At 30.2% G+C, this 22,902-nt stretch overlaps 3 protein-coding genes across 5 annotated transcripts; 1 reads left to right on the forward strand and 2 right to left on the reverse strand.

The window, feature by feature from the left end:
• Positions 1-1,993: 1,993 nt before the first annotated feature.
• On the reverse strand, positions 1,994-6,379 carry LOC127253883 (vacuolar protein sorting-associated protein 24 homolog 1). Its single transcript, XM_051278680.1, has 6 exons — positions 5,969-6,379; positions 5,792-5,868; positions 5,369-5,471; positions 4,397-4,518; positions 2,355-2,543; positions 1,994-2,260 (listed from the first exon to the last, which is right to left on the reverse strand). Exons 1-6 carry the CDS (start codon positions 6,078-6,080, stop codon positions 2,195-2,197), a joined length of 669 nt encoding a protein of 222 aa, XP_051134637.1. The 5' UTR covers positions 6,081-6,379; the 3' UTR covers positions 1,994-2,194.
• Positions 6,380-8,589: 2,210 nt separating this feature from the next.
• Positions 8,590-15,218, forward strand: LOC127253772 (uncharacterized). Of its 3 annotated transcripts, XR_007839337.1 has the most exons (14): positions 8,590-8,760; positions 9,602-9,776; positions 9,856-9,918; positions 10,013-10,118; positions 10,313-10,417; positions 10,491-10,567; positions 10,662-10,791; positions 11,092-11,164; positions 11,495-11,686; positions 12,505-12,625; positions 13,159-13,383; positions 13,489-13,544; positions 13,691-13,778; positions 15,200-15,218. XR_007839337.1 is itself a non-coding variant. In XM_051278539.1 (13 exons), exons 1-12 carry the CDS (start codon positions 8,684-8,686, stop codon positions 13,534-13,536), a joined length of 1,377 nt encoding a protein of 458 aa, XP_051134496.1. In that variant the 5' UTR covers positions 8,590-8,683; the 3' UTR covers positions 13,537-13,544; positions 13,691-13,999. The 3 variants fall into 3 exon arrangements, 2 of the variants coding, with proteins under 2 accessions (XP_051134496.1, XP_051134495.1); XM_051278539.1 differs by lacking the exon at positions 15,200-15,218 and having other exon boundaries at positions 11,107-11,164; positions 13,691-13,999; XM_051278538.1 differs by lacking the exon at positions 15,200-15,218 and having other exon boundaries at positions 13,691-13,998.
• On the reverse strand, positions 14,328-20,274 carry LOC127253773 (serine carboxypeptidase-like 51). Its single transcript, XM_051278540.1, has 13 exons — positions 19,896-20,274; positions 19,710-19,804; positions 19,362-19,469; positions 17,923-18,163; positions 17,187-17,230; positions 17,036-17,103; positions 16,830-16,935; positions 16,528-16,727; positions 16,379-16,448; positions 15,683-15,733; positions 15,507-15,559; positions 15,270-15,402; positions 14,328-14,547 (listed from the first exon to the last, which is right to left on the reverse strand). The coding sequence occupies exons 1-13, from the start codon at positions 20,029-20,031 to the stop codon at positions 14,473-14,475; spliced, it is 1,380 nt and encodes a 459-aa protein (XP_051134497.1). The 5' UTR covers positions 20,032-20,274; the 3' UTR covers positions 14,328-14,472.
• Positions 20,275-22,902: the final 2,628 nt, after the last annotated feature.

Raw genomic sequence — 22,902 nt, forward strand, 5'->3', positions numbered from 1 at the left:
GTTTCCATATTTAAAGTAATATCTTTATTATATGCTCCTATTGTTTTTTACAAATCCATTATTTCTCTCTTCAAATCCAAGTATTTATTTATTTTTAATAAAATAAAAAATATACTCTCTCTGTCCCACATACCATATCCACGTTGACGTTTATGTCCGTCCCACATACCATGTCACTTTTTTTTAAAAAAAAAAATGATTACACACTTTAATCTCATTTTAAATTTTTAATTTTTTTTTTAATTTTAATTAAAATAATTAGTTATCTTAATCTTAATCTTAATTTATAATTATTTATATTATAGGATAATTATTTTCACTAATACATTCTTAATTATCTACTAATTACATCCCTCCTAAAATATCGTGTCTACAGTGTAGCAGACACGGTATCTGAAACGGAGGGGGAGTAATATTTTATTAATTAGTAAAAATAATTTTGATATTTTTTTAAATATAAAAAATAAATAATTTTATAAAAAATTAAAACTATTTTAATATTTATATATAAATTATTTTTATTCTAATAAATAATTGATATTTTTTAATAGGACACAAAAAAAAAAAAAAAAAAAACTACTGATATATTGAACTGATAGGTAAAGAGCTTTTAGAATTGTCTTTGCATAAACCGTTCATTTTTATTAATACTTTATATGATAAAAAAATTCAATTACTAGTTTATTTTTTATTCAAATATCACCATACATCTCACTTTTAACCCACTAATATTAGATAGTACCTCCGGCTACAGTCAATCTGTCTATCCATTTGTATTTGGTGTCATTATTTTTAACATTAAAAATATTCTTATATTTGTATAATTTTTTGTACAAATGTCATTACATTCGTATTATAAAACACCAATAAAAATATTTTTTGTCATTTTTTCTTAATTTGTACTACGATTCGATTATTATTTTCTCTTTTATGGAAAGGAGTTTTCGGATGCGTTTGATTTTACATTTTAAGTTTGAATTTTTATATGAATATAACATTGTGTTAAAGAAAATGGAGTATCATATTTATGTAGAAACATAACCGGAAAAAATAGAAAAAAAGAAAAAAAAGTACTCCCAAGACTACTGTTAAAATACTATATGATATCATTAAACATAACTAAATATTTCTTTTATCTCAACTCAAACTATTTTCTTTATTATTTTTATTTATTTCACTTCAAAATATTCTTTTACTATTTTAATAAAAATAATTATACACTAAAATCAAAATATCTTTAATTTTTACTTAAATTAGATAGAACTGGCAATGAATCAATTCGTGTCGGGTTGAACCCGTTTATTATCGTGTCGAATTCGTGTTAACCCGTTTATTATCGTGTCGGATTCGTATTGACCCGTATACATAATTAAGTCGAATTTCTTGATTCAAATTAAATAATTTTTTTGTTGTATTGTCGTGTTAATTTTTATTGGTTTGAACATAAATTAGATTGAATTATTTAAAATTAAATTTATTTTAAATTAATTTATGAGAAAATTAATAAATTATGATTATTTTACATATATATAACAAATATATTAATCAATATTAATATATTATAATCGGGTTCTCGTGTCGAATTCGAGTTGAGAGTCTCAACTCTAACCCGACCCATTTATTATCATGTCGGGTTCGTATCAACCCGTATACATAATTAGGTTGAAATCTTTGACCCAACCCAATTATTTCATGTCAGGTCGCGTAGGGTCAGTTTTAGCTAGCTCTAAAATTAGGTATGCAATTACTTTATACAATCAGTGTATAACATTACATTATTCATCAATCAACGGTAATTTTTATTTCTTTTTTTCAAAAATATCATCCAAAATTTTCTCCCATTGAACATAACATCAAACATAACTTCTTACCCTTCCCAAATTTTTTCCTAATTGTATATGGAGCCATAATTTCAATAGGTACTTACATCACATTTAACATATTTTTATTAAACTTTTTACTATTTCCAAAACAGCATAACACTTGCAAAACATATCTAAACGCAGCCTAAGTCTCTCCTCATCGAGCAGCCACACACCAAATCTATACGATACGATCATCAAACATTTAATAATACAATTATCTCAACAACATGTCACGACCACATCGATTCAAAGATTATGCATTTTTGTGTACGATGCATAAATTTGTCGTAATAATAGCATTGTAGATTGGTTGGCAACAAAGGAGTAAATTAAGATCGAACCTTGGCAAGACGGGCTCGTATTGCTTCCATCTCTTCCTCATCGTCGACATTTTCCTGAAGTTTCCAAACAAGTAAAACCAGCAATGTCTAAACTAGGAAGAGGTAATAATAAAAGGTGCACATCAAAAGAATGGGATGGATTATGTACCTCGACTTCTTCGGCTGTAGCCGGCTGCTTTAGTTTCTCATTCCTTCTAGCTTCTGGAAGCTGTGCAGCAGTCTCTCCGGCAATAGCTGTCAGTACCTTGTCGATTTCTTCCTCTGTTTCCTCTTCAATGTCTTCTGAATCGAGCGCGTCATCTACAGCATCATTCACCATCTCTTCAATCACACCGGCCTGCAGTGCCATAAGGGTATTTTACGAGATAAGTTTGGCAAAAATGTGTACTTTTTATGTTAGATCGAACTTGTGTTATGCTAGATTATGAGTTTATTCGGTATATCATAGTAGTAGTTTACTCCCTCAGTACCAGATATAATGTCACAGTTATACACGGAAATTTAGAAATGGTATAATTAATAGATAATTAAAAATGTATTAGTAAAAATAATTCCAATATAATTAAAACTTTAAATTTTAAATTTTAAAATGTAATTAAAGTGTAATATTTTTCCCAAAAAAAATAAAAGTAGTACAAGATTTGGGACGAATAGAAACGAAAACTGTGACATGATACGTAGGACGGAGGGAGTACATTATTTGAAAGTAAACAAGATGTCAAGAACTTCGACAACCTCATGATGCATTAATGAGCTACAGGAGAAGCCAAAATGTCCAGACAGCAGATCACAAGGTCATGATCCTGCTGCCTCATAATTGGGCAATGTTTCGAGTAGAGATTTTTTCCCTTTTTTTCGGTTTGAACCGGATGCTAAAAGAACTAAGAAAGTCTTTTTTTTTTCTCTTGAAGAAGGGGTAGCCTTAGCTTCAAGTTCACAAGCTCAGGCTTGAAAAAGAAAGGTGGCGAAGAATCGTTGAATACTTCAACTCAGACACTATGTCTAGAAGGCTTCACTGACATTTTACACCAGTTCATTTACATCTTAATATTTGACATTCTCCTCAAACAAAAGTTATGTCCGCACTATTCATAAAAATTCTCTATAAAACACATCCAAGTACAAAACTATTTTGCATTTGAAATATAAAAGCAAAAACGTATTTTCTACTCAAAACATCAAAGCCTACATCTATTTTCTATTTAACCTTTTACTATTTATAAACCAACCGAAAACGCCAAAACACTTCCAAGATATATCTAAATGCAACCTTTTTGGTTTTCTCCAATATGTGTCCAGCTAACCTATTCTCACCAAGCACTTGGACTCCCTTTTCTATTCGACATTGGGAGGTTTAAAGATAAAGGAGGTAACTAAAAAACCATATTTATACTTTGCACAGCATTGGTAAAGAATTGTACTACAAGATTCAGCAAATTTGGTGCATCGGAGAATCTGGAAGCAGATTTTCAGAAGATGCAACCACAGAAATAGAAAACTGTTTCCTCTCTAATCTGGCCCTATAGCTATTAAAATATAGTATATGATCCAGCATCTGTAATTGATCAAGATATAGAAAAAGACAACTAGGAGCCAACTATTAGCAATAGAAGGAGAAATTAATCAACTTGTTGCAATAAAATCCAATATTGTGCTTGGAATAATCAGCTTACCCAAAATCTCATCATTTCATTATACTCATATTAATTCCTTTTGATAGGAGGGAACACAATCAATTAATTGAGTGCAAGAATTTCAAAAGAAAATTGAAACAGCGACGAAAATAGCAGATGAGATTATCATTTTGAGCCAGAGTCACTTTATGCCAAAATAGTGATGGTACCATATTACATTCAAGATAACCCGAAGGTCTAAAATTAAGGGTGGTTTAACAGGTAAAGAAGCATGTAATGAGAGTTTTACCAACCACTATGCAGTACGCATAATGATGACAATTAAGATTAAGACATGCTTAGATGATTCTGCTAAACAAGCATATACAGCTTTTACGATGTTATAAAGAGGATGAGATTTTGCACTACTTTCAGAAATTCATACAGAATGAAACAAACCAGAAGATACTCAACCCAAGAAGTAACATTATTTAAGGAAGGCTCTACAGAGTAAAAATTAACCACCAATCTCAGACAACCAGATTAGAAAATTGCTGTGGCAGGAATGAAATTTTACCTTGGTCATTTCTTTACTGAATTCTTGCATAGTCACAGCTATTTGTGGAGCTTTCATAAGATTATTGACAAGCTTCATGACTTCAGCACTTTTCGAGAGATGTCCAACAGTTCGAGCAACCGCTAATTATTTAATAAATCAAAGATAGAAAGGAAAAAAGAAAGTTTCAGGATAGAGAAAAGGAGCAGCACAAAATTATACAAGATAAAACAGATAACAGATCTTCCACCCTACATCTGCAAGCAAAGCCATATTGTGAGGAAAGAGAATAAAACAGATGTAAAAGTAAATTGCAAGCCTCGCCTTGCAAGCCCCATTCCAGGAAATATTCTTTCTTACAACTAATCAGTTCCAGCTTCCGTAAGACGATTGGTTTTTTAATATACTTAAAAGCAACAACAATCAAATCTAAACTTTTTATTTGCACATATTATGAACATATGACAATCAAATTTGCTTCAATCCTAGAGTTTAAAGGCAGAAAGAAGCAGAAATATTGGAACGAAGTATCAAAATCAAGAAAGCCATCTTGTTCACAAATGTCAAAGTGTACATCTTGGCATTATCCAATACATTATGTTCACGCGTGTAAAGGAAATGTAACTTAGAATAACTAAGCACTTCATATATGCATTTGTAAATTCATAAATATAGTTCATAGAGTACCATGACTCAAAACTACACAACCTATCAGAAGGATGATGATTACCCAAACAAGTCTGCACATGTTCATATAGTATATTAATACATGAAGAAAAGAAAATGCAGCTGTTACACCAACTTCAAATGTGATTGTCAACTGCTACTTTATTAGGTTCTTAGAAAGTAGTATCGACTATTGAGCAATTGGATTAGCTTAATTCACTACCCATAAAATGGCTGCTGTAGCTAATGATCAAACCCCTAACAGACGAAACAGCCAATATAAAGTCCATACAACTAGAAGAAATAAGTTATCAAACTGGCTTATACCTACACTTTCTCCAAGATGCATTGAAATCGAATTCAACTGTGCTTTGTTTTCATGGAGACGATTAACAGTTTTTCTAGAACGCACAAGTTCTTTAGCAAGTGCCTGTAATAAGAAACCACCGATCAGCATAAAAGCCATACAAAAGCCGCATATCTTTCTTAGACATTACATCATATAAAAGCTTCTCCTCCATTCTAATGAATACATAACTGCGTAGCCATAGAGGCCAATAAAATCACTAATCAAATGATGAGATTTTTATATGCAAAATGATCACTTGAGTAAACAATGGTATATTAATTAGTAATAATTGAAAACAAAAAGGCAATCAGTGGCAACAATAAACTTACAACATCATTCATTGCAATTCAAGATTCGGAAAGAAGTAAGAAAAATACAAAAACAGATCAAGAAATGCGGACCTTAGCAGAACCCATGTCGTTTCTTTTGGCGGCCTCCTTGATGGCTTTCTGTACATTCTTCTCTTCTCTTTCGATATCTAATACGACCGAGAACAAATTAACACTTCAAAATTCGAACATATAATCAAAATAGACATAAAACCTCATATAACCACATCAAGAAATATAAACAATGACCTCGGATTTGGCGCTCTACATTGCGGCACTCCTGACGGAGGCGACGCTGCCAATCTCTCAACAACTGCTGCGGATTGGGTTTGGGCTTCAAGATATTCATCACTTTCTCCATTTTTATAGCTGTAGCACAAATAGATTCTCCTTGATCACGCCAACCCTAAAATTTCCTGTCCTTTCACCCTGTTGATCAACAAGTACAAAGTCGCGTGTTTCTTGTGAGAAGAAATTGAAGAAAGTGGACTCGCATAAATGGAGAAGATGAGGAAAGAATATATGCCCTTTAAACCAGTAAGATCTAAAGCGGTATGACGATTAAAATTGGGAATTTAGAAAGGAATAAAAAATTAGGGTTTATGATCAGAGTGAGGAGAAAATTTGCTTAATGCAACGTTTTCCCAGCATCAACGATCATAACTATATATCGCACAATCGCATATACAGGGTGTCTTAGGGTTAAGTGTGTGTTCTTTATCAAATTTATTCGAATTTTTATTATTCATTAATTTTTTATTATTTTATCAGGTTAAATATATGTTTTTATTTTTTTATTATAATAAAATAATTTTATATTTAAAATTGTGTTAAACATAAATTTATATTATATTATACAATTATTTTAATGAAAACATTTTACTAAATCGAATAGTTATCATTCAACGCATTCAATAATGTTCATTTTCTAATTATCATTAAAAGAAATAATTCTATTTTCTTATCTTTTAATAAAATACAAAAAGATAAAAAAAAAATTAGAAACTCGTGTTCGATTCAATTAATACAATTTTTATGACAAATAGAGTAAAAAACACCTTCAATATTTTTATAATATTTTAAAAATAAAAATAATTAATTATATTTTATTTCATCGCATCATTTAAATATAACAAATAAATATATATTTTTTTATCACATTATCTAATTTTTATTTTTATTCTATTTAATTCTATCTATTTAAATTTTTATGTTGAAACCAAATATAGATGTTAAACAAGTGTAAGTGATTTTAGCATTTTTACTAAAAGTAATTAAATATATAATAATATAAATTTAGATAGGTCAAAAATATTTTTATACTAGTGTATTATTTTTACTAAAATAAAAATAAAATATTTTTTAATCATAAACAAAAAAAGAAATAATAATAGTAATAATACTTTGACTATGGATAGGGTATAGCTAGTCGAGACTCTGTCCAAATGTATATTAGTAGACCCGACATCTTATTTGAATCTAAGGGTGTGTTTGTTTGGGGGTTTGGATTTTGAGTTGGGATTTAAATAGTAAAAATTTTGAATTTGAATAATTATATAATGTGATATAAATAGGTGATGATGTGATGTTTTGAATATAAAATTGATTTTTAGTATAATACAAAAAATAAAAAATAGATGTTTGATTTGATGTTTTTAGGGAAAAAATTTTGGATGAATAGTAGAATTTTGTCCAAATCCATCAAACGAACACACCCTAATAGAGTCTTGGTCCGAATCAAATAGGATTTACTTTTAAACTTTAGATCTCACACGATTTTAAAAAATTATTAAAAACTCGACACATACCAATCCAATATCTGTATAAATAGACCTATTTCAAATATTTATTTATTTTTTAAGACTTTCAAAATTACAACATAAAGGATGCTATGCTGAATTACAAAATTCAGTATAGCTGAATTTCATTTATACCTTTAATTATTAATTTATTGATTTAATTAAAATAATTAAATTTAAAATTGCTGAATACATAATACTACATTTGTCCCAAACATTATGAAAGTATGTCAAAACACTCTGTAATATTTTTAAAATAAAAAATAATTAATTATACTTAATTTATACCTCACATTTTATTTATCATTTTGTTTGAGACGGAGAGAGTACATAATAGTATATGATATATTCCTAAATTCAGAAGGAATTTTTTTCAAAAGAGGTCTAAAACTATATCTTACTTTTTCCGTTATCAAAATGTATATCCAATTGATCGGACAAATATTTTAAAATAATAGCTAAAATGAAATAAATTTAAATTACAAAGGAAAAAATTATTTTTAGTCTCAATGTAACTAAAATTTATCAATTTTTGTCAAAATATAAAAATTTTATCAATTTTGGTCCAAATATAACCAAAATTCATCATTTTTTGTCATAATATAACCAAAACTCATCATTTTTTGTCCAAATATAAATTTTTTATCAATTTTAGTCTCAATATAACAAAATCTCATATTTTTAGTCCCAATATAATCAAACTTTATTTTTTTTCCACTGTCAACAAACAGACGGAAAATGTTGACGTGAAAAGAAATCAAACCTTATATTTATATTCGAAGAAATTGCACAATCTTGCAAGTCCACGTGAGCATTTTCCGTCGGTGGTTTATTGACGGTGAAACAAAAAAAATAAAATTTGATTATATTGGGATAAAAAATGATGAATTTTTGTTATATTGAGACCAAAATTGATAAAATTTTTATATTAACACCAAAATTGATAAATTTTGATTATATTTCCAAATTTCAATTAAAAAAATTATATGAATAAATTTGAATGATAATGAAATTTTTTTGTATAGTCAAAAACACCGAGCCCAGTCTTGTTTATAACATCTTTGAGAGACAGCATAGTTGGCGCCCACCCACAAAATTGAACTCCATTCACCGAACTGTCGCGAGAAGAAGACAGGAATTGCTGTCCGCGCGACGGATAAAGAAGATGGTGGACGCGGACGATCGACTAGACTTCGAGTTCGAAGATCCCATTCCAGTTGCGCCACCTATCACCAAAAGAAAGTATACCCTTTCGTTGCCTCGTTTTTTCATTCAAGTTTCTTGCTGTATTTGCTGTTCTTGTTAGTTTGCAGAACTCCCCTGCTTGTTTTTGTTTTCTTTTTTTACATTTCAATTCGTTCTCATGGAAACCTTGCCCAGGATATTGTCGTCGCTTCATTTTCCCTAATCTGCTTACTCGATTTTTCCAATTTTACCCTAGTTGATACTTGATTCTGTAAGTCACTAATGAGAATTTCAATGTTAGATTATGGTTTGGGGTATTTGTTAGAATGTTAATGTTGAAAATTAGTTTCTGCTCTTCGTGAGAAAGCAATACCTAATTTGTTTAACGTTTCTTGACGACTATACAGTGTTTTGCTGCTTTAACATTTCCTGTCCTTTTAAGGGTATGATCTTGAGGCTTCATCGGTTGTCCTGTTCCAATAGTTGCAAAGTTTTGATCATAATAGTGAACTCCTGAAAATGTATAATTTTTTATGAGCATACAGATGGATGTTTTTAGCATTGATGATCAATTAGATTGTGGTTTTTTTGTTTGCATATACAACTTCGATGACATTTATAACTTCTGATTGTCTGTGTAGTGATGCCCGGAGTTTTGCTTGCAAGATGCAATTTAATCCGCTTATCACTTATTGCTTCGAAATATGAGTTAGTTTTAAATATTTTTTATAGTATGAAATGGTTTCTGAGTATTTTTGGTGTTATCATTTTTTTATTTTATATTTTTACTTTCCATTTCCTAAAGGTGTATGGTCTGATAAATTACGAAGGGTTGTGATTATTTTACTGAACATCTATGTAGCTTACAGACATAATATTCTCATGTGTGTCATTTTAGGAAGAAGGTCATTGATTTGGATGATCTATTAGAGGCTCACAAGAAAGAGCAAAAAAAGATCAATGAGAAAATATCTAAACAGCGAAAAATTCGAAAGGTTTATGATATGGAGGATGAGGCTGATGATGCTGCTGAAGCACGGCTTTCAGAATGTGTTGACAAGTGCCAAAAAGAGGCATGGCTTAATCTCTTGTATTCATGGAATCTCTGCCTCTTTTATTTACTTCTAACACTTTTTTTTTTGTTTTCCATAGATAAATCAAATAAATGGTGACGAGGAACTGCGCCTATGGGGCATTCGAGTTTTTGGGGAAAATGTTATATTTTCAGAAAATTTGTTTCTAGCTTTAATTCAATGATCATGGCTGGGATATGCACATGTTTTTTACATTTTTCCCCGGTGACTTGCAGGAAAATCTGCCACAGCAGGATTACCCAGAGTTAAAAACTTCACACCTCCTGCAATCCTTAACGAATCAAAAGATCAGTTCTCTGGTGGAGCTGAACATTGAGGAAGGTCTTTGGTTGCAACCTCTTGTATTGTATTGTGTACTTTGATCCAAATTATTTCTGTGGATAAGATGTTAGATAGTATTGGCCTTTTGATTTAATGTTGTTTTATTTTTATCTTTTCCTGAAGTAGTTCAACATGAAGTAGGATACCTCATAATAGAACCTTTAGGTTCACATCTAATTTTGGTGCTATTGCAGGGGAAACTTTTCTGGATGGATTGTTGGTGGATGGCTGGCTATTGCACCTTGTATATACATCTGGTTGTGTCGAAAAAATCATTGCGACTTGGACGTTCAACTTAAGTGAGTACAATGACATGTAACCTTGTTCGCCATTTATTTTATTGGGTAATTTTATTTCCTAATGACTTTTCAGTGTTGTATTCCCCTAAGGTATTGCTGATGGAAGCTGCCTGTGAATTCTGGTGTGCAATTCTCTCACGTACAAACAAGGTTCTCACATGGTGTATTCTAATCTCATACGCCATGAAATGTACTTTCACTTTCTAATTGTACAAACTTTTTGCATGTCAATGGTTTTTATCAGGATGATTTGTCTAGCATCAGGATTGAATGGTTGCCTAGATATTCAGATCTAAAAACGGCCCTTCTTTCTTATGGTTACCTTCTGGATTCACCTGCTAAAGTTTCAACAGATATTGATATGATTCAATCTGGTAAGTATTTGAGAAGAATAATAATTTCACGTTTTTGCATGTAAGAGGCCACTTCTTCATTTCATCTCTTTGAAATAATTAGCTCAAATGAGTCAGATCTGAGGACAGCTGTAGTAACAGTCACACAAGTATATTGTTGTTATATTACTCTTCGAGATAATGAAACAATCAAGATTTAAATTGTGATAGAATTGATTCATCCAGTCATATTTGTATTTTGCTATTATATAGATGATATCTTTTCATTCTTATAATTGCATAGTTCAATGTTCATCTTTTTATCTCTTTTCAATGTGTTAGATTCTGAAACAACAGGCCCCCCACAAAATATTCGATCATGGATGAAGTGTGCAGCTTCTTGTTGCCAAATAAGGTAACATTACGAGAACATTAGGCTTGCTTCTTGATTGGTTTGGTCAATGTGAGAATTTCTGAATATAGCTTGTCCTCGTCTGGTTAAATAGTAATAGCATGGTTGGCATGTGTAAATAGAGAGAATATGAGGGAATGAGATTTATTTAGGATTGACTGCAAATGGGAATGAAATTGGATTTGATACAATCAATTTCATGGAGTGGCTGCTCTGAACAAGTAACGAGGGGAAGAATGGATTTTTTTCTTTTCTTCTCTAGTTTTTATACTAGGTCAATTTCAATGTTTTTGTTGGTTTTGTAACACTTACAACACAGTTTTTCATTTTCAGGAATCATACTCGACTTTTCTCAGTTAGAGAAGCAGAGGAATTGCTGGCAGTATTCATTTCTTTTGTTTTAGATCGACAGCTTCTTGGCCTCTCTATAGTAATGCATGAGGCCATGCTTTCGGTGATTAGATTCTTTAGGGATGAGGAATGGCTTGACAGCTGTAAGAAAGTATCTAAGTCTCTTGCTTACAGGTTATTATCTGATGTTGACTTTTCATGTCTAACCTTAATGTACTGTGTTACATATCAATCTTGTAGCCTAAAATGAAAACAAGTTGAATGAGGTTTACCGTAATATTGAGACACATGTCTATCCTTTTTTAACTTTTTCCATGGTATCTTTTTATCACTGAAAGTGGTAGTACATTAGTAGTTATGAATGAGACTGATCATTAATAAATCCTGTTCATCCATTAATAGATATCATGTGAAGTTTCTGGTGGAGTTCTTCGCACTTTTGAATTACTTGATTCTGAAAATGGTTATTTCCGAATTAATAATCTGAACATTTAGAAGGATAGTGAAAGAACAGTTCTATTTGTTTGTGGGTTTTGGATTTTTGAATAGTAAAAATTGAATTTGAATTGTTGTTTTGATGCCATGTTTTGAATGTAAAATAAATTTATAGTGTAGTATAAGAAAGAAAACTAATTGTTTGATTCAATATTTTTGGAGGAAAAAAAAAAATTAATAGTAAAAATATGTGTAAAACTTACAAAAGAACACAACCTAAGAGTTCTTACATCACTATTTTAGTCAAGGGAGCTGTTTATGCCAGGATATTTGTTTTTGAGAATTGAACTTAGTTTGGGACATTTTGAGTTACTTAGGAACAATGGATCTTCAGAGGTAGTCTTTTATGCCAGGATTTTGATATACTTTGGTCTCATTTCTACACATGAAGTAACATGATGGATAAATAATTACATTAAGTAAACAATGGCTTTAATGGTTTAATCTTTCTTAATTTATCGGCTTTTGTCACTGAACTTGTAAATTTCTTAATGAAGGTTGCCTTGCGATATCAATTGCTTGAGGGTGGTGGAGAGCATTACGGGTACTGAAGGACGATGTAAGCAGCTTAGAAGTGCACTAGCATTCCAATTTCTGTTGACATGTTTAAACAAGAAGGTAATATTGAACTCTTACCTTTTCAATTTATTGTAATTTGACTTTCCGAACATCCTTATACCAATTGCTCCTCCACTAGCAGTTGATCAGTTGATTTCTGCTTTTGGCTCTCGGGAAAAAATTGGCACTTGCAGTAGCATGTATGTTAGCATGTATGTATTTCATCACAACTAAGTGAGGAGCTTTGCTGCAAAAATTGGAGGGCTGTTACTTTTCTTATTTTATTTAATAATAAAGGGTGGAAAATTAAAGATTGACTCCTTATTAAGAACCCCCCAAAACCCACCTTCTTATGAATTCGAAAATTACCAAAAAATTAAAAAACTCGTTTGTTCAGAGGTAAATTGTATGGTTGTAATAAACAGGAGGGTGCATTTAGTGGCATTTTGGTATGAGGAGTTCTGAACATTTGTTATCTCACAGGAAGGCTCTTTAGGTTCCCGAATTAAAATGGGAGACGACTATTTGTCTCTCTTTTTACTTGGGTGCAAACAGCCATATGCAGTTTCAGATCTAAGTTCCTTTTTTTGCAGGTGTGTGATCCGGAGGAGATTCTACAAATGCTAATTTCGATAAATGTAAAAGACAAGACCTGTGATCTTTTCAAGATATACATATACTTGAATTTGGTGGAGAATTGGTTGTCATTTGACGAGACGTTAAAAGATAAGTCTGTTCTACATGAATTGTGGGGTGTTTGTCTCCGAAATTTCTCTTGTGGTGTAACCATAACCGATTTAAGGCCTTATGCATCCAATGTAAGCATGCATATCTTCATCCCCCACTCTTGTTCATAAATAGCCTTTCTCGATGATCCTTGTTTGCCTTTTATCTTGCTAAAAAATGTCCATCCGACTCTACAGGTACGTAGCAAAGCTTCATATCTCCTCCAGGGCAGCATGAGAAAGTGATTCTGCAGGTATACCTACATACATTCGCGATTATCTTAATCCAGCCTATGAAACTTAAAATTTCAAACTTTCACGGCTTGAATGATGATGAAATACAAAATGTAATGTCTTGATTACTTGCTCGGTATTTCCTAAAATGTGTTGTAACTTGCAGTGATGAATAGGTTCTTGCAGCTAATATATCCTTTTGAACATGAATCTGGAAAACAAGATCGATCGCTGGAAAACCCGGCGCTCTGTCGGTAAGTGTTTTGCCAGTTCTAATTTTGGAAAAAAACTGGGTTGTTTTTATCTTGCTCTATGTGGTCTATATATATATATATATATATATATATATGTGCATACATACAGATGCTTTTCACTCTGATGGTTTTTGATGTGCATGGAAGTAGAAATCCACCTTTGGATATAAACAGTATTTGATAGAATATTTTTAATGATCCCATCATAATTAAAGTGTAACTTTAAACATTTATTTTAAATAATAATAATAATAATTTTTTTATATAATAAAACGCAAAAAAAAAAAAGGTAATACTCCTTTATCACACCAGAAGTGTCCATATTATTATTGAATTTAGATAAAAATAATTAAAATATGTATTAATAATAATTATTATAGATTTAGATAATTAAATAATTTAATTAAAATTTAAAAATGTAATTAAACGTATAATTATACCTTTTTTTTAATAGAAAATTACATGGGAGGAATAGCGGGAGTGTAGTTCTTTACTAAAAGAATAAGAGTATTTTTTTATTAAACTAAAAAAAAAAACCATAAATTTAAATAATAATAATAATAATAATTGGTGCAAATTATGCACCAATTATGACTAATTTTCTTTGATTTATTATTTTAATTGGAGTCCAGCAATCAGTTTTTTTTTTTAATATATAAATGACATAAATAAGCATATTTATATATTTATTTATCTACTTGGTAGCAATAGGGGAGTGTGTTATGCTGCCAATCATGCTGAGTGCCACACACGGTTGATCAACAGGTACCTACACCATTTAAAAATATATAAATAAATAGATAAATCCAAAATCAAGAACCGTGATTTCAACTATTTATTAACAAACAAATAAATAAATCAAAATTAGATCTAAAAGGTAATTCCATTAAAATATTAACTTCAAAATATATTCTCTATTCAATCATATTTTAGACATCATCAAATCGAAGCTTATTTTTCAATATCAAAGATCATATCAAATAAAGGTTTTAGTTAAAAAAATATATATCAAAATGAAATGCACATAAGAAATGGTGATCAATTGTAGAGTTTTGAATGAAAAATGGGATGTAAAAATATTTCTTGGTGTATTATTTTTATATAAAAAATTGATATACTTGTATTATTATTATTATTATTATTATTATTATTTATTATATATATATATCGTGGGTTTCCCATAACGACTATTATTCAAATGTGTTGGTTAAATATCAAACTAGTCAGATAAGCTACACTAGACAAGTTATTTATGACAGTAGGTGTGGCCGGTGAACTTATAATCCTGAAGTTATAGGTTCAAAATATGTTGTCGCAATCTTGATTTTGTTGGCTAAACATGACTTTGTCCAGTGTGTCTTATCTTACTAGTATAGTTTACGTTCGAAAGATAATTTACTCAGTGTATACTCAAAAATCAGCCGTTACAGATTGCGACGTTATTTTAAGAAAATGAGAGCTAATAATTGAATCGAAAGAGAAGAGACTTACAAAGTGTCCAGCTCCAAGAATCCAAAAGAAATGGAGGTTTCTGTAGGATTTGGTGAACCCTTTTGTCTCTTTTCCTTCCCCACAATAAATTGGTGTTCTATCCATGCTAAAGAATGCTTTCATGCCATCCCACCTGAATCCCGACATCATTCATTCAAATCATTACATCAAAACGAGCTTGCGAGAAAAAAAGAATTAAATTTGACTTAGTAAGAAAAAGGATCAGTCAAGGGTTACTTGAGCTTCTCGACCCACACTTCGGTCCCTTTCGTGGAGCATATGACATCAAGCTGTAAATGACAAAGGTTCGTTTGGTTCTTCTAAGAAGCAATATCCGGCAAAAATGGCGATATATATATATGATCGAAGATATTTAGTTTTGTAACGAAGAAAAAGAGAGAAAGAGAATGTACTTGGCCACTATATATAGTGATATTGACTCCTTTTGCAAGCAATTGATCGACCTGCACCACGTCACGAGAAAGCTTGATCGATATATTTTCAAATAACTTTTGACACTATTAATCAATAGTTCCGTTTTCGAAAAATATAACATCAAATACATGTCTTTTATTTAAAATATTACAATAAAATCAACTATTTGCATCACATCAAGTACCTTCTTTTTTTTTTTTTTTGTTTAATTTTTTACTATTTCCAAAACTAAACATTTCTAGAACCTATCTAAACACAAAAGTTTATAACAATCTATATAGCTATATAGCCTTTTGTTGGGAAGCCGAAGAGGTTATGCAATGTTAAATTGCATAAGATACACTATTTCTTTTTACAAAATATCACATTTAATCTATTGTTTACACCAACGATGGAATCATGCGATGAATGGCGCTATCAAGCATTGTTGAAATTTCTCGTATATATTTTGCTAAGAATGTAAGTAAAGATGGATTGCGACTAGTTTGTTTTATATTTCTATTCGTTGTTTCTACAAATATTATAGTTTTTAACATAAAAAAATATTTATGATTCGACATATATTCACACATATCTCAAGTCTATTAATATACTCAAATCTACGATTCAACATATTCAATACGTAGTTCAACAAATTCAATCGACAATCCAACAAATCTAACATTTTTAATTACCTCGTCGATCCTTGGCCTCATAAAATCCCCTTCTAAGGCAGTAAAAACAAGATCAGATTGCCCTCCCCACCTTCAAACACAAGAACAAACCTCATCAATTCAACAAAAAAAAAAAGAAGCTAAACTTCAGTATGGAATAATAAACATACGTAACGTTGCTTGGTATTATCCGTAGCTTCTTCTTGACAACACCGTTCATTAGGCTATCTAGATCACCATCACCACCGGGTGTAGCTCTTAATGAATTCAAATACCTCGAGTATCGTCTTAGTGAAAATTTTTCTGATAGCTCAGAATTTGTTAATGATATAGGGTCCATATTCGAATCTAATAGAAAATTGTAGAAATCCTACAAAATAAAAGCAAACAAATCTTGTAAGAATCCCACAAACTCTAAGACAGCGCAAGAAAAATAAAAACAAAGATCATAGGTAATAAGTCGAGAATTTACCACATTATTGCTAGATGAGCTGATGTCATCTTCGAGCTTGCTCCATGAAGAGGTTGCCTCAACAAACTTGCCCTCTTGAATTTGCTCCCGTATTTTCTCTGCCCAACTGGTTACAGAAAATCGATTCATTAGCTATTACAAACATTTACCAAACTGTCATAAATGTCTCGCCTCAGGACAATTAAAAAAAGAAAAGAAATGTAGACCTGTTCGACTTAGCGAAGCCATTGTTGTCTAGTCTCGAAACATCTTTTAATAACGGACCCCATGAAAACTGCAAAAATCATTCACAAGAATCAAGACAGAGCAAGCGTGCCGTGCTACATACTAGCTCTCGAAAGAATTTGAGATTCTTACAACAAAATCTTCGGGTGAAATCCAAGTATCCCCCAATGCGATCCCTGTCCAAATTTTTGGTAAGTATTATTGTATTGTATTGTTTGAGATCGATGATATATATACAATAGACACATTTTGTCATTTAGGACATCTACAATAATCATCACATTGTCTTATTTGGTAATTCTAGATCCTACAATATTAATAAAATATCGTATCATTTTACATAAAAGATCCAAAATACCCCTTTCAACACACATCTTTATCGGACGTGGCCTTACAATCTTAAGATATTTTAGACTTTACACACTTACACAATATCAATCAAATATTTAGATTTTACGATTTTCGTTTATCTAAACACAAAGTTTACATTTTCCTTTTCAATAAATTTGACCACACTATACTTTATAAGTATAGTCAAAAGTAAATATTAACCTTATACTTCGATGAAGCGAGCATTATTCATTAATCAATGTAAACAGTAAGGGTGTCTTTGTTTGAAGAATTTTGATGAATTTCTACTATTCATACAAAACTTTTCCGCCAGAATTTCCATTTTTTATATTATTCTAAAAATAAATTTTACATTCATAATATCACATCAATACTTATTTATATCATATCATACAACTATTTAAATTCAATTTTTTTTACTATTCAAATCTCAACTCAAAATCCAAACCCCCAACACAAACACATATATTTATACTAAATCGACAGAGGGATTATATATGAATGAATATATCGGTACCTCCGAGCTTGAGCTTGAGCTTGCCTTGGTCTATTGCTTTGAGAGCCGAGAGGGCAAGAGTGACGGCATACTTTCCTCCATAAGACTCTGCAACTATATAGAGAGGACTCTTTTGAAGGGTCTCATTTCTGTTGAAAACTTCAATCAAAAGTGTCGTCAGATCACTGCCTGCCTCTTCATCACTCTTCACCAACAACTTTGGATCTTCCACAAAACTGTAACCAGTTCCCACTGGATTATCCTACCAATCCAATCCAATTAATGCTCAAAAATACGAGTAATTATATATATATATACAAGCAAATCATATACATTTTATATTTGGGCTGTTGAACCTATCGTTTTTCCTCTAAAATCATCACATTCTCCACAAAGTTTTCTATTTAGAACCCCACATCCAACAACTATTATCACCTAAAACTTTAAGAATGTGTTTTCTGAGATTTTTTTATTTTTTTCAAATTCTTTACTGTAAAATTCACACTATTACTTCTAAAAGTAAACATCACGTCGAACCACTATTTATAGTTTTACACACAAAACACAAACATATAAAATGTATATAAATGTGCGTGTTTTGAGATCTCGCAAGCTATAACCGAAACATTATATCGAACATTTCTTTTTCATTTGAAGCATCACAAACAATCTAGTTTTCATTAAAAAAAAAAGTCAAAGTCCAAAACACCAAAACAATTCTTTTGCTGTTTTTATTTGTTTAGTTTTGGTTTAAAGTGTATTTTGGTGTAATATTTTATAAGATAAAATAAGATATATATATATATATTTTTTAATAAGTAATGATGGTTTTGGTTTGAAACTGGGTTGTATTTTTTCCTCCAAAAATATCACATCAAAATAATTATTTTTTTATATTATAATATAAATTTATTTTATATTCAAAACATCACATCAACTTCTATTTACATTAAATCAAACAACTATTCAAATTCAACAATTTACTATTTAAAAATCCAAACCCAAAAACTAAAACCCATAAACAAACACACCCAAAAATTTATTTATGTTTTGCATATTTTGTTTTTTAAGTTACTGAATGTGATGTTTTTTAAGACACAATAGGCTCTATTCTTTTAGCAACTCTGTTATATTTCAATACCATTAAATCTCCATGCTCTTCAAGCAAAATACATGGGAAATTCTATTTGGTGCAACATCACTATACCATTTAAACAAAAAAATTTCAAATCTAACAAATTTTTTCAAATCAATTTCAAATCTTTAAATGGAAAGGTACATGGGAAATGCTATTTACTATATATAAATTAAATGCGGTACACATAAAATCATGAACAGGAAAGAAAATTAAAATAAAATAAAATCTATTTCCCACTCAACAACTGAATTTTTTTATTTTTTTTACCAAAAAAAAAAAGTGGAGGGATCAACAAAGGGCATCATGAATTCAGAGTTCTCACCACAAACAAAAGATCAGCTTTCTGCAGCCATGTTGTGTTTCTTGGCTTCAAAAAAGTGTCCAATGGCCCCACTTCTTCAAAATTCCCAATCCCCACTCCAGACCCACCCTGCAATTTTATTCAATTGTTTTTTTTGTTTTTGGATTCAAAGGATCACATTCATCAACATTAAATACTTCTAAAAAAATAATTCAGCTCTAGCAAGAACCCCTAATTACTTTTCCCCAATAATGCACATAGCAACCAATTGCTGAAAATAGGTAATAATCTTGTTCCAGATTTGGATTGATTGAGCCCTAGAACATAAAATGAAATAATAAATAAATAAAGATGGGAATAGGTACTGACAGGTCCTCCTTGAAGCCAAAGAATGATTGGCCATGGCTTCCTTGGATCTTCACTTCTGTGTGGGCTTCTGTAATACCACCAGAACATGTGTGCTTCTGCATTTGCAGTTTGTATTGTATGCATATTTTTAACAGATGAAATTTCATTTTCAAGAAGAGAGAGAGAGAGAGAGAGAATGTGGCTTACTGGGCCTGACTTCGACATAGCCCCAAGCTTCTGATCCATCTTCAGTTCCTGCAGCTTTGGCTGTTGATCCTCCATTGGAAAGAACAGTGCACACAAGAAGAAGAAGACAAGGAACAACCAAATGGGATTTCACCATTGCTTTTTTTTATTATTATTTAAAATTTGGAAATCAGAAAAAACATATGAAAAGAAAAAAAAAATTCTATGGTTATGAGAATTTGAATGGGAAATTGACGGATTTAATGAGGAAAGGAAGGAGTGAAGGGAAAGAATTAAGAAGAATAGTGGGAGGAGGTGTGAAGTTCTTTTCTCTCTCTCTCTCTCTATTTCTCTCTCACTCTAACAAACTGGACTCTGCTCTTTCTTTCTCTCTCTGTGAATTGACTGCCAGTAGTCTTGTAGAAGCAGATGATGATATGATTTGATAGGATTTTTATTTTTATTATTTTGAATTTTAAAAATGAATGTGTGTGTGAGTACAGTTGGATGTGACGGATTTACCGGGACGATGACGATCATAATGATGATTGATGATTCATTTCCTTTCCCATATATAAGTCAAGCCTGTAAACTATAATTAATAATTCAGTTTCCTTTCGGATAGACTTTCTGCATTCCTAATATACCTTTTGCTCACATTTTATTTGTTTACGGAGTGTATATATATATATATTACTCCCTTCATCCCACGTACGTATCTTCGTCATCTCATATTTTATATCATTCTTTTTAAAAAAATAGTTATTCATCTTAATTATATTTTAAATTTTTTAATTTTTATTTTTTTTATTTTAATTAAATTAATTAATTATCTTCATTTTAATATATAATGATTTATATTATAAATTAATTATTTTCACTAATATACTTTTAATTATCTACTAATTATAATTATCCTAAATTTTTGTGCCTACAACCAAGACACCAACGTGGAAATGAGGTAGTATTTTTCTTTTTAATCCGTCTCTTAAATTTATTACATTAACAAATCAATATTTAATTACTATTTTTCATTCAATATTTATTTAAAATAAATATCACCAATTTTATTATATCTTTTTATTTACTTTTATTTTTAATTAAATTTTTTAAAAAAAACCCTTAACTACTACCTATCACTTTTTTTAAAAAATAAATTAATTAAAAATTTAAAATAAAATTAAAGTGTGTAATCATTTAAAAAAAAAAAAAGTGACATAGAATATAGAACGAACAAAAACGGCAAGATGAACATGATATGTTGGACAGATAAAATATTTATTTATTATTATTATTATTATTTTACCGCGACGTTGTCCTCAAAATAAGTATGGCGGTAATCTTGTGATAATTACTGTTACTAAAAATTCATGGTTTGCCAAGGACTTTTATATATATATATACACACACTGCAGCGGTCCATCCGTCTCACATAATTTATTTTTATTTTTTATTTTTGTTCGTCATACGTAATTTATTCTTTTTATTTTTAAAAATATAATTATGCACCTTAATCATATTTTAAATTTAAATTTTTAAAATTTTCTTAATTTTAATTAAACTATTTATTTATTTTCATATTAATTTATAATTATTTTTACTAATAGACTTCTTAATTACCTATTGATTATACTTTACGTAAGTCTAAAATATGTGAGACAGATGGAGTATTTTTTTTAAGATGTGGAAATCCGCGCTACTCAAAAGTATACATCGGGTAAATCTTCAGCCGAATTTAATGTTTTGCAAACTAGGTCTGACAGTCAAACCATATGTGGCAGATAACATGAAGCGTCGAAAGTTTGAACCCATGACCTCATGGTCACATATCCAATCCCCACACCACCAAGCGTCGGGGGTTTGATTATCTTGCAGGGTCAGATCAGGTCGACCTTGAGTATGGACAAAAGGTTGCTCAAAACCCAATATAAATGAAGGTCCGCAAGTATTTATGTTATACTCTCTCCGTCTGTCTTTACGGGTCATATTTATCTTTTGTGTCATTGTATTTAATATTAAAAATATTTTTATATTTTTATAATTCTTTTATAAAAAATGTTTTTATTAATATATTTTGATATAATAATTAATATTTAAAAATCAACCTTGAAAAAAAAAGTATGATTATTATATATAAAATTTATTATATTTATTTGAAATTGAAAGAAATGTTATTTTAGTGGTGGGGTTATTTTATAAGGGTGAATTTATGGATTTTAATTTATAGGATTATAAACTTCTGAAATATTTTTAATACTTTTTATTCATCTAAAAATTTAGGAAAAAGTTTATATAATATTAAAATGTTTATTATAAATAAAAATAGTACTTAAATATATATTTATAGACTCCTATTTTTATTTTGCTTCAAACTTAGAGCTGTTAATTATTCGAGTCGTATCAAATTTTAAGTGTTTGTTAATGTTTGCGAACAATGTTCGTGTTTGTTCGTTAAGCTTTCGAGCTTGTTCGTAGTGTTCAAGCTCGGCTCGTTAAGAATTTTTGTTGTTTAAATTCATGTTCGTGTTCGACTCATTTAAGCTCGAGCTCGTTTGTCTCATTTTTTAAATTTATATATAAATTAAAAAGAAAATTTAAAATTATTTTATTTATATATTTAAAATTAATATTTTATTTATTTATAGATTATAATTTTATTGTATATTTCTTTTGCTCAAAACCTCCTATTTTTAATATTTGAACTCTGCGTTTTTAAAAAAAAATATATTTTTTTTCTCTCTGCAAAACATTTTATCATACATTATTTTTTCAAACCCATCTAAAGAAACATACCCACGGGGTCGAACGTTTGCGAACAAAGTTCGAGCTCGTTTGTTAACTAAATGAGTTTGTTTATGTTGTTCGGCTCGGCTTGTTAATATTCGCGAACGAGCTTTAACTAAGTTGAATCGAGCCAAACTGAACCAAGTTCACGAACGATTCAGCTTGTTTAACAGCTCTATCCGAACCCTTTTAACATTCAAATCAATCTTAGATCAGACATAACCAAAAAAATTTTGAATAGGCG

Source organism: Andrographis paniculata, unplaced genomic scaffold (assembly GCF_009805555.1).
Source record: "Andrographis paniculata isolate CXL003 unplaced genomic scaffold, ASM980555v1 Contig51END, whole genome shotgun sequence".
NCBI classification, from domain to species: Eukaryota; Viridiplantae; Streptophyta; class Magnoliopsida; order Lamiales; family Acanthaceae; genus Andrographis; species Andrographis paniculata.